This window comes from Photinus pyralis, unplaced genomic scaffold (genome assembly GCF_008802855.1).
Source record: "Photinus pyralis isolate 1611_PpyrPB1 unplaced genomic scaffold, Ppyr1.3 Ppyr1.4_LG1, whole genome shotgun sequence".
Taxonomy (NCBI): domain Eukaryota; kingdom Metazoa; phylum Arthropoda; class Insecta; order Coleoptera; family Lampyridae; genus Photinus; species Photinus pyralis.
The window spans coordinates 15,464,961-15,476,997 of record NW_022170249.1 but is presented as its reverse complement, the minus strand read 5'-3'; the positions used below and the strand labels follow the sequence as shown (position 1 = coordinate 15,476,997).

The window sequence follows — 12,037 nt, the reverse complement described above, 5'->3', positions numbered from 1 at the left end:
TCTACATCTTATTTCAATGAGGTATGCGAATATTAGGTCCCATTAAAATCTTGGTAATTTTCGAAGGAGGTGCAATTATGATTAAAAGTAGACGCCTTTTCTGTTAATTAGGATAATATCTAAATTAAAAACTATGTGGGTAGAACCGAGGAAAAATAATTATATTTGAATAGGCCATGAAATTCAAAATTGTCATAATGTGATATTAATAGATCCAAAACTTTGGGTTGATTTATGACAATAAAATTTGGAATCGTTGTTACATAAATCGTGAATTTTAAATATCCCGTCAAGATCAAAATCGATACGTTACCCGATTTATGACCATTTACACCGACAAATTTAAGCTCGACTTGTTTAAGCATATCTTAAAATCTATGACAACGATTATTGCGACAGTGCTTGCCATGAATTTTGTAGCGTTATTTTCTTACCGCTTAAGTAAATATTTGATTTGCGCTCTTATTTAAATTCTTACGCCATCTAGTCCTTTGTAATCAAGTAGTTTAGATGTAAGTTGTTTCTGTAGTAAATTTGTTCCAAGTGTTATAGATTTCTTATTAGTTCTATGTTTTGCCGATGGAGGTCGCGCAAAGATTTATTTTCAATTCTTTTCGGCGCACGCACTTGTTGTACAAAACGACATTCACTTATTGCTTTAAGAAGAATGTACACGCCACCCTGGTTGCTCGCCATTTTTGTCTGCCTTTTGGGATTTATTGTAGCTGTATGGTTTTTCTCTTGTTATTTTGCTTTCGACACTTCGCTGACGCTGTTGGGGATATATTTTACAAGTTCATCGCCATTTTCGGTATGTAACAAAAATTACGCATTACCTTTTGACTTTGAAAAATGGTTTGGCTTCTTACTTTTGGCTTACTCTTTTCTTTATTGTTACCTACTTCATTTGCTTTCTACGTCAATATTCCTGAGTGGAAACCGCAGAATTTTGGATTTTCTCAATATTGCGCAAGGAAAATTCATTGGGGGGTTCCACCGCCATCTTATCAATTCAAGCACGCTATAGATGAGTTTCTACCTTACCGACAGATTCCAGTGAAATTAATTACGTGATACCAACATTATCTGTGGCCTACTTACATGGATTGTAACCGCAAGTATTAAGGAAACCGTTTGGAGAACGCTCCAATATACCTGATTTTACGTACATCACTTTTTGTCGAGACTCGATTTTGTGGAAGATTACTTTTGTGTCTCCGAGAATTCATTTCCTTTAGTTTGATTACATTGGATCCTTCCGATTAGCTGTGTTATTTGAGATATTAGCTACCGTTGCTTTGTAAATTGGTTTTTGAAGTTACCTAGACTTTGTCTGAGACCGATATTTACAATTTTTGTTATGCTACTTGTTTTACTCCGAAGAAATTTTTCATACTACCTGATTTTGAAACAATTAGACTGCATTGCCGTCGAATAGAAATGTAGTTATTTGTGAATCGTAAAGTACTTGTCTTGAATTTAACGTCACGTTATGCTTGTAGAGAGATGTGGTATAGATAATCCGTGGTCTATCAAAATTTTGCTTTTACTAGTGTAAGTCATTTAAATTATTGATTCTTGGGAGTATTAATTATAGTATAATTACAGTATTAGCCTGATCAGTGTCAGACGTTAGAATTGCTATTTCGCAATATTTTGTGCTGCGCTATACACTACCCCTCTTATTTGTTTGTTTGTGTTCTTCTCTGTTACCAATAAGGCAAAAAGCGTCCTTCTTCAGCTCAAAAAGGCCGTTGCGATCTTTAGTTCAAAAGGTAATCTTTTTATTATATATTATATATTATATATTATATATACATACGATAAAATCGAATTGTAATTACTACCTTTGTTGATAGTCATTTAACAATTATAGCTACGTTGTTCTCTGACTACGTAGTCAGTCTAAAAATTAATTTAAATTTAAACATTGACATTGTAGATTTATGCAATGTGTCCCCGGATTGAGAATTTTATACGTGACCAACAATGTTTGAATCTCGTAAATATATAAATCATTGCAAAGCTTCTGACAACTCTGAATTTAATTTAGACGTGTAAAATAGTAAGCTTAAGGTTTTGCCATCGCGGTCGTTTCCATAGAAACAATAGCATTGTCCTTTTCGCGTCCAATTTGTAATAAGAATGACATGTCATTAGAACGCATAATCATTTGTTTCACTTTACCTACCCTTGCGGCTAAAGTCATTACTGTATCTACCCTCACGGTTAAGGAGCGACTTAGTCCATTCATTCAAATCTATTAAAATGTCAATTTAACATCTGCTATAAAATATTCTCACCTAACATAACTGACTTTCTGCACCTTTGCCATGGGGTAAAGAATGACAGTAACCTCAACACTACTTAATTAACATGTAATTAACCCCGAGATTTCCCTTACACATTCTAAATGATACTTTCATATCATTTTAAAGTTGGTAGACTTTATTAACATGTGTTACGGACAACCGTCTAGTGCAAACTTTATGAATTCATTTAACATAAATTTTTTCTTTGTAGTGTCATCAAATTTAATTGTCTGTGCTTTTCTTCATACGGTCATAATGATTGACACGATGAAAATGTGTATTTGTATATAATTACTACAAATATTTCGATATAGTACGGAAGAAAACGCTCAAAATCAATAGGTACCGTCTTAGGGAGAAAAAGAGTAAAGGTATTAAAGAGCGTTTGTCGTAATGTTTTTATTGTAGCTTAATAAGTCAACAAGTGCAAGCGTGCAGCCTATGTATATTTATTTAAATAAAAAGAGGGCGTGACCATTTACAGACCAAATAAATCTATAACATTTAAGTTAGTTGGGTACACAGAAAAGGTTGAATGTGCGATGTAAAAAGGCACATCTAGAAAATAAGCTTCAACACGCACATGTGTATTAAGCATATATTTGTTGTTTGTCGTTGAATCGCGGCAATAAAGAGTGAAGTAGGATAAGCCGAGCTTATATTTGCAGTGCTAAGTTAGTGCTATCCTTTTCTACGGCATCAAAGGTTAATCAATATACATACAATTTTACTCTCGGAACGGATAGTTTAGTATAACAGGTAACAGTCAACAGGCTCAAATATTTGCAAATCCGACTGGAATGTAAATACCGTCCTCGTCTAAACCAAGCCGATCTGTTGTTATTATGTCAGGCGATGCTTTGCTAATCTACCTTTAATTTGATGGAATGCCCAGATTAGGTGCGCTCTATTCTACATATAATACTAATTTGTTTGCGTTGCCTTTTTACTTTTCTCTCTTTTGTTTAGGTTTTGTTATCCACTTCAAATTGACACGAAACACTCGTAACTTGCTTCGTATATGGCACGCATCTCCATTCGTATGCTAAAATCAATACTGGAACTGTAGACTTGAAACTTATATATAACTTTCAGATATTTGTTATAACGTTAACGCTAAAAGGAATTACATGTAAAAATACTTCGATAAATTGAGCTACTCAAAAACTGTCTGGTCACGTTTGAAAAATTTCGAAAAAAAAGACACGTGTGCGTGCAAAATCAAATTTTACATTTAACTGGATTAACAGCCTCAATATCATCGTTCTATAGAGTTTTAACAGATTGTCCATTAACATTTGTCATTTTGACAGTCGATGGAGATGCGAAAAAGGACCTCAAATTTTAAATTAATTAAGATGCGCGAGACTGCCGGGATAGGACCGTATGTCAATGTTGAACGAGCAGTTAACGTTTCGCCCAGTTTATTCCTAAGGGGCTTGATCACCTGTCCTAATTAAGCACCTAAGCACGAGAGGGGGCGAAACGATGACTTTTCTTCCTTGATGAAGCCCCTTATGAAAATGGGCGAAATGTTGACTTATCGTTCAACATTAACAGTCTTATCCCGGAAGTCGCTCGCATCTTACTGACTCTGGTCATGGAAGCCTCCGCGTTCAGATTTTGTTTAATACCAGAATATCTTTAACAATACGTTTCTAATGATCAATAATGATCATTACCGGACGTGATATCTTTAAAAGTAACGAAGCAACCGTATTCGTACAGAGATTAATGAACGCACCGTACATATGGAAGCTACCAGCTTTAATGAACGCTCGGTACTTTGACAAACTCAAGTGGCCACTTCGTTACAAGAAACTGTAGTTGTGGACCTATGTAGTTTTTCACTAGGAGAAGGTAAAAGTAATTGCTTTGATTACTAGCGTCGTGTTTTAGCCGCCGATAAGCGAAACCAGCTGCCGAAAATAATTGTTAAGTTTCTAATTGTTCCGGTGGAGATGTGTTTTTGTAGCATCCGACGACCCTCGGCATGGGGAAGCAGAGAAAGAATTAATATTTTAAGACTTCGGGCCCGTTAATTGATTGTTATCCGACTTTAATGTTAAGCGAAAGCGAGCATTAAAGGCTACAACGTCGTGCAGTTTATTTCATTATCCGAAATTATAGGTAACAATAAGCATTGCTGGGTTGTCGAATTTACCAATTTTGATCTGGCCATTTGGGTGAGTATAATTAACAGTAGTTAATTAAATGTGACGCAGCAAACTTCGTCTGATTAGATTAGGCCTAATATCATTAGAAGCGCGCTTAATTAATACAAAATTCACGATAAGTCTCGATTTTTAGGACGTCAAGGGGCCTGCTAATTAAATAAAGTTTTAGTTTTAACTTTTGGATGTTATAAACCGTGTGCTCCGGTCGGCTGGGAAATTCCGAGTCATCTACATCTTTGCTACCAACCCGGGTGCCGTAATTCTTTTTTAGATTTTCGCCAGTGACGGACGCCATTTGCCCGCAAGATCCATGGAGTTTTCCGGTTCTCCATTTGAGAGTTTCGAGACTCTTCCTCAAACCTTCGTTAATCAAGGAGCAAGGGTTGAAATCTCCTGGTGGCACCCGAGAGAATTGTACCGTTCCAACGAGAATAACGCACCGTCCTGTCGACCGAAGTATCATTTACACCAGGACTTCCCGGCTACTGCAGTACGTCGCATTAAAAACTGGCGCCCGAGCAGGCACTGCTCTCAATTCCCCAGACTATAACCAAACGATATTTTTCCGTAACGAAATAATCCTTTTCCGGAGATGTAAAGGTTCAACTAGCATAAGCGATCACTTGGTCTTCTCCATCGCTTTGCTGGGTGAGTGCTCAGCCAAGCCCGGTATTACAGGCATCGGTTTATAAAACGAAGGATCGGTTAAAGTCAAGACATGCCAGAATCGGTGCGTTGGTTAAACGGTTCTTGAGAGTTTGGAAAGCTTGATTTTGTTCTTCGCTCCAACTTCAATTTTGCTTTTTTCGGAGGAGTTTGGTCAGTAGGGCTACTATGTGGAAACATTCGGAACGAAACGGCGATACCACGTCGCTACTCCAAGAAATCTTCTTACGGTTGTAATGTTGTGTGGAGTCGGTAATTGCAGAATTGTGGCTACCTTGTCTGGATCGGTGCGTAAACCTCCATCATTAACAACGTGTCCCAGATATTTTAGAGACGGGAGGCAGAATTGACATTTCTCGGGATTAATTTTTAACCTGTCCCTAACGGAGAGGGCGAAAAACCTTTCTGAAATATTGTATGTGCCCGGTGAACCTTCTCCCGAACACGATAATGTCGAACACTCGTGGCACCACTGGCCGTATAGTCCGGTCCAAAAGAAGTAGAACGTCGCGGTTGCGGAATATAATCCAAAAGACATGACTTTAACTTGGAAAAGCACTCTGCCGGAGGTGGCCAAAGCGATAATAGGTTGAGTCAGCGGTATCTACCAATAAACTTGTTTCAAATCGATGCTGGGAGCGTAGCGAGCTTGACGAAGACGGTCCAGAAACCCATTTATGAACGGTGACGGATAGGCATCTTTAACAGTAAAGGTCCACTAAAACTGACGTGGGATTGCAGAAACGGAAACGGGAGCGGGATGGATGCGAGATATATTTGTACAGCGGGATAGGTAAGTATGCACCGATGCGGCGGTTCGCACGCATATTCCGCTGTACAAATATATCCCGCAGAAGGAAAAGAGTGCGAGTGCAACTCTTTTCGGCGTGCTAGAAGAACTATCCTACTGTTAATCTGCCTACAAGATCGCTGGAGTTTTCCGCTTCTCTGTTTGAATACCCGTGGTTTCCGAGACCGTTCCGCAATCCGCCTCTTGGCCAGGAGCAAGGATTGAAACCTCCTAGTGACACCCAACAGAACCGTGCCGTTCCAATGAGCCTACCAACTAATTTCTTCCCCGTTGCATTTACATGCAGCCGACTTTGCCGCAATTAATGCAAGAAATGAAAGCCGGCCAACAGGTCGGGGAGGCCTGTCAACAAAAAATAAAAGGTACGATTCAAGATGAGAGACAAAATGTTCTAGATAAGATGTGCCCTGTGAAGTGCACTCTAACCAGGGATGAAATTTTGTGTCGGCACTATTCCAAAGTCTGTGTCAACTATTGTGGGAATGGGTACTAGAAGTTTCGAGATTGAGAGTCCGCATAAAAAAAGGTAAAATATTAGTTACAGCTTGCAGTCACATTTTCATGACTTATATCATGTCGTTCGACCTCGGAAACATTGCTGCAGTTTCTCCAATAAGAGAAAATGTGCTGGATTGGTAAGTTTAGCTAGAGTTAAGGTTCTTTTTACTGTATTTAACGTTTGTTGTGATACATATTTTTTGTTATAAGGAGACACCATATCCAATAGTGATTCAGTCATTCTTGAGTCACCACCTGGTGCTTATTTCTGAATTCTATTAATGTTAAATGAATACGTTTTGCAAATGATACACGAATTTAATGTGCTAAAAGACACAAAATGTTACACAAGTTAGTAAATGAATTTTGGCTGCTCCAATTTTCTTCGAGATGAACTAGCTTTAGGCATATCGCTACTGTTCACCCCTTCCCCAGTTACGGGGTTACGTTTCGACGTTGCTTCCCTAGGTGACGTTACCTCTTCAATAACCGTTTCAGGTCTAGGGCTGGGTTTCGCAAATGAATTATTTTCATTAACCGGCATACGAGGCGTTTCGGCTCGGGGACTTTCGACCGTTCCCATACACCCGACCGGGAAGACATTACTGGTCGTACTTCGGATTCTGTTCAATTTTCCAAACCTCGTGCCGCCAACCGATAGGATTTCCATTCCGGAGTTGACGGATTTATCGAGCGCGAATATATCACTTTTCTGTCGATCCATTTAAATTATTCTGATTTATTGAGTTGTAAACCGAAAAACGTCAATCTGTCACGAGTTGTCATAGAAAAACACCATACACTAAGCACTGCCTACCGCAGTTTTTCGAGAAAAATATGAAGCTCGACAACCCCGGCCCGGCAACTCACGCCCTTGAAGTCGTAGCAAGCGATCAATTGGCAGGAGGGGTGTCGAGTCTGATCGCCTCCTTTTCTATACCTTTCAATCTTGCAGATGCAATGGACCAGGACAATTAGTAATTAAACCGCACAGGAGTAGGTCTAACCTGATTGTCATCTAGGCCCCGGCGCATGTTAGTCTCTCTGAAGAAGGTAGTGAACTACCAAGAAAGGTGTACATGAAAAGCAAGCCTCTTGGCCCCGGGCCCTGCTCATTAAAAAAAAATACAGGGGACTTTATGAACGGAAACCCATTTTTAATTTCCAAAGCACTGGTTTAGCGGGGAGTCTCTCCAGCATTAAACAAGTTAAGGGATTGTGTGTGAAAGTGGAAAGTGTGTCAAAATACACGGTTAATGAGCATAAAGAAATTTTCGGGAATTAATGTGGAGGATATTGCGCATCCTACATTGAATCATTGTAAAGGAGTTGATCTATGGAGGAAATTAGGTAATTAGGGTATACGAATTTGTTGTTGAAGGTAAATGATTAAAATCGATACACCCAAGTTATAACGTATAAGCTCCCTAGCTCCCTTTTTTGGACAAGGAGTGTTCCCTACAACATTCTTCGGTTACCCTAAGAGCTGATTGCATTAGTCTGCATAGAATAGCCTCGAATTTGCCGGTAATTGGTATGAATATATCATCCCCATAGCGTATAGTACTTTTTTATTTATGAACATAACAGGTTACCCCAATAACAATGTTCATGTACATAAAGAATATAAAAAAATATATGTTAAGACTTAAGAGTGTTGACGCGGGGGATGGGATATAAAATAAATTTCTAGTTCTTGATGGTATAACATTTGGAACATAGAAGTTAATTGTGCCTCTTATAACTGTATCGTCAATAAAATTATTCAAAATTTTAAAAGAAAAATAAGAGAATGGACATTACTTCTACTTATGCAAAGTTTTTAATTGGAACGACTCTCTTATAGAATTATATGATACCAAAAAATGATACGTGCCATAATGCTTGTAATATACGTATTTCAAAAATTTAAACTAGACGCGTTCAATAAGTTGACATTCTTTAGATTTGTAAAAAAATGTTTTAACCATCTTTATTTTAAATAACAACAATACGATTTCTAAAGAAAAATTCAAAATTCCTTCTAAATGAGTTCAAATATAATTATTTTATACAATAAGAGTCTGATCCATTCAGCCAATTTACACATAAAACGTAAAGCAATCTAGCTATTTTGAATACAAAATCAAAAGGAATTTCGTTACCTTAATTATAGCGTTTTCTGGAATCGACGTTTTCCTTATGGTTCAATACAGTACTGCCGTATATGGATAGACCTCTAAAACTAGATAATACGGAACGAACCTTGGATCTCCGGAAGGAATACTGGCTAAGTTTTTTGGATATTTCGTACGGTTACTTCTTAATGTGCAATGAACTGTATATTGTAACAACTGTTACAATTATTTTAAGATGGATTCTCAATAAACAAAGAAAAGTGGTCAATAACAGCACTTACCTTGGGTCTGCTTTTGGTTCTCAGTTACAATAATAATATGCCTCGACTAATATTTAACTCAGGGTTGAGATGCTCTTTTTCTACAGGACTTCTGGGTGTTTTACAATTCACTGCTTCGATAGAGAAAACAAAATATAATGCAAAATGACAATGTTGGTATAATTTTCTTCAATGCTTTTTAAATCAATTTCTAGTTCTAACTTATTGCTTCCCTAAACAAAACAACTAAATATTATTTCTACCTCACTTAAGCTAAACAATCCAATACCTACTCTTAATACAAATGAGACCTATTTAATTTAAACCTCAGAAACGCGGAAAAGGTTTTTTTGTTTCTTTTATTCGCCCGAAATGAATGTCGAACTCGCGAGTACCTACACAAATAAAAATTGTTAAGTACTTATCTCTTTTTACGTCGCCCTCAATGTAAGCTCGTCGTCGCCTGCCTGGGTTGACTCCTAGTGCGGCTCAGACTCCTTGAATTTCGTCCATGTCAGTGACCTCGAAATATATTGGTTCGAATATCGATTCCTCCTCGATCTTCTTCAGGTGAAAACCAACGCTGGCCAATAAACAAATCGCTGGCCCAAAACGGTAAAAACAAATCGCTGGCAAAAGGTGAAAATGGTTTCCCAACAAGGAATTACAAACTTCGTTCACGTGGAAAGTTTTCTCGCTCTGAATGGCGTTGAACTCGCATATGATTGCGTCACTATTGCACAATATTTATTATAAGTTATTCGTGTGTAAAGGTAACGAATTTTATACTACGAAACGTAGAGCACTTTCACTGTCTCCCTACGTAAAAATCTTCACGCTAAAGATATTCTCTAGGACAAAAATGTTTAATTCAGTTTTACTACCACCACCTTGACTTTTCTTAAGCGGCCATCGCTCTCTTCTCTTATACCAACTTACTCACTAAAAATGACTAAACTCCCCATAACTTATGTACAGTATGTTCCCAACTTAATTTACTAACAAATATTTATACACAGTATGACAAAATGAACCAGCAGAAATGTCTGTGCTGTTACAATATTTATATCGCCTGTTTTCAATCAATTTTTTTAAATATGCAATGTAAGTTATTTTGAACACACTGTTAGCCAAACAAATTTGGGGTCACACACCAAACCTCATCTAATTTTTGAAACCGCTCTCGAATTGTAATTTTTTAATCTACCTTTCATATTTGTGACCGGATTTTTACGATTTTAATAGAAGTTGTATCTTACAAATAGGAAATGAATGCATGTGGAAATGCGCTTTTTGTAAATCGTTTATGATTACTTTTTTAACTTGTTTAGATATTGAAAGAGCAATGAAATTGAGGTATGGGGTTTTATATTATCATTATTGACACACAACGTAAAACGAATTTTTTAAAGCATATTCACAGTGTAAGGTATCGGTATAGCGGTTTCTTCTTTGTAGCCGATTGAGTTTGCACGAGAAGTAGAACGTGCCCTTATACCATATCCCAGCGAGAAAATTGAAAATCTTTTACACACTTTGTGTTTCCCAAATAGTTTAGATCCACGTTGTTTCCCGCATTCATTCCCCCGATAGGTCATTTATAAACCACGTGCTTGTAGAAATTATGCACAATTCGTACGTACTGCTAAATCGTAAAAGGAATGCAGTATGAATAAAGAGAAGCTAATTATTTTTACGATCTATTATCTTATAAATTACGCGGTGGTGTATTGCGAGGGTTTGGGTTGAAAAAGGGGAGTGGGTGGTATTTGATTGATGAGTACATTGTTTGGACAAGTTCCATTGGGGCAATGCAGGCCGGCTGATGTAGTGTTTACACAGGGTATTGGGGTGCCATGCGCGCGTCTGTCCGCGTTGATATACCGAACGAATGTACTGGTGGTAACTTTGCGATAGCGGTGTAGGGGTTGAAATTTTTAACTCTTGAAGCTTTTCTAATTAATATTGCAGTAATTCGTGCATCTGGGTGAATGGAAACTTGGTCGCCTTTTTTCAGACGTTCAGTATATGGTTAATGCGTATCCATATATGGATTATAATCCTATTCATGACGAAAGCGGTACATTTTGTTTTAATTGAACATGATGTAATTTGCAATTTTATTCAATCATTTAAAATACATCATCTCAATTTGATTAAACGAAATATTTAACTAATAAACGTTGTCCACGAACTCTCATAGTTGAAATTAATAGAGGTAATAAGTAAGAACACTTGAGGAACAATGCCTGCAATCGACTATTTACCCTGGTATAATCATTACTTAGATCTTAGTGATGACATAAAATGTCTTGTCTAACCCAAGTATAGGTTTTTAAATTCATTATTATTCTTAATATCTAAAAACTAAAATCTGTGTTTAAATCGTGAAAAATATTATTGTACCAAGATGATCACTAAGTCCTATAGTATAATTCAATGACGGTCGACTAGTTAGAAAAACAATAAATGTAAACACAGGAAGTTTAAATACTTTTGGTGGTTGAAGTGAACTCTCCCAAACTGTCCCTTTTTTGGTCTAAAGCAAGAAACTAATTCCTGCTAAATCGACCTTCTCAAGCCCAGACCCACGGAACGCTAAGATCTTATGGCCGTTTGCACCGACAAATTTAAGTGGAACTTAGCTTAAGCGTAGCTTAAAATCCATGGCAATGATTATTGAGACAATGGTTGCCATGGATTTTAAGCTATGCTTAAGCTAAGTTCTGCTTAAATTTGTCGGTGCAAACGGTCATTAGATTTCAAGTATACCTGTACGGTATGTTGCCTATCTTTCAGGGGTAGAATACCGTAACATTTTTTATTTTTTGCTCTTACTCCTTTCTTAAACCAATATTTAAAAAATATTATGCTAATTTCGCGTTAATTGGCAATTAATAGTTGGCCTATCTTTTTTAGGTGCCAAATTCCTGAAATCCTTGACCATGCTCAGAATTTCATTAAATTTGGTGGGTACACTTGGGGCACAACTATTCTCGAAATTACCCAATATCCGAATATACACTCTCTTCACCAACAAGTGGTGGTTTATTAAGTAGAACGTGTCTCTAGTAATTCACCGGATATTAGAGGGAAGTGCTGCAGCGTGTGGTCTGCGCGTCGGCATAATTAGAAATTTAGCGATTTTTTCGTTTTCGTACCAGGTATTGCAAATGATAACTTTATTTCAAACTCA

At 37.3% G+C, this 12,037-nt stretch overlaps 1 protein-coding gene across 1 annotated transcript; it reads right to left on the bottom strand.

Moving 5' to 3' along the window:
• Nucleotides 1–6,761: 6,761 nt before the first annotated feature.
• Nucleotides 6,762–7,253, bottom strand: LOC116159108. Its single transcript, XM_031472014.1, has one exon. It carries the CDS (start codon nucleotides 7,186–7,188, stop codon nucleotides 6,817–6,819), a length of 372 nt encoding a protein of 123 aa, XP_031327874.1. The 5' UTR covers nucleotides 7,189–7,253; the 3' UTR covers nucleotides 6,762–6,816.
• Nucleotides 7,254–12,037: the final 4,784 nt, after the last annotated feature.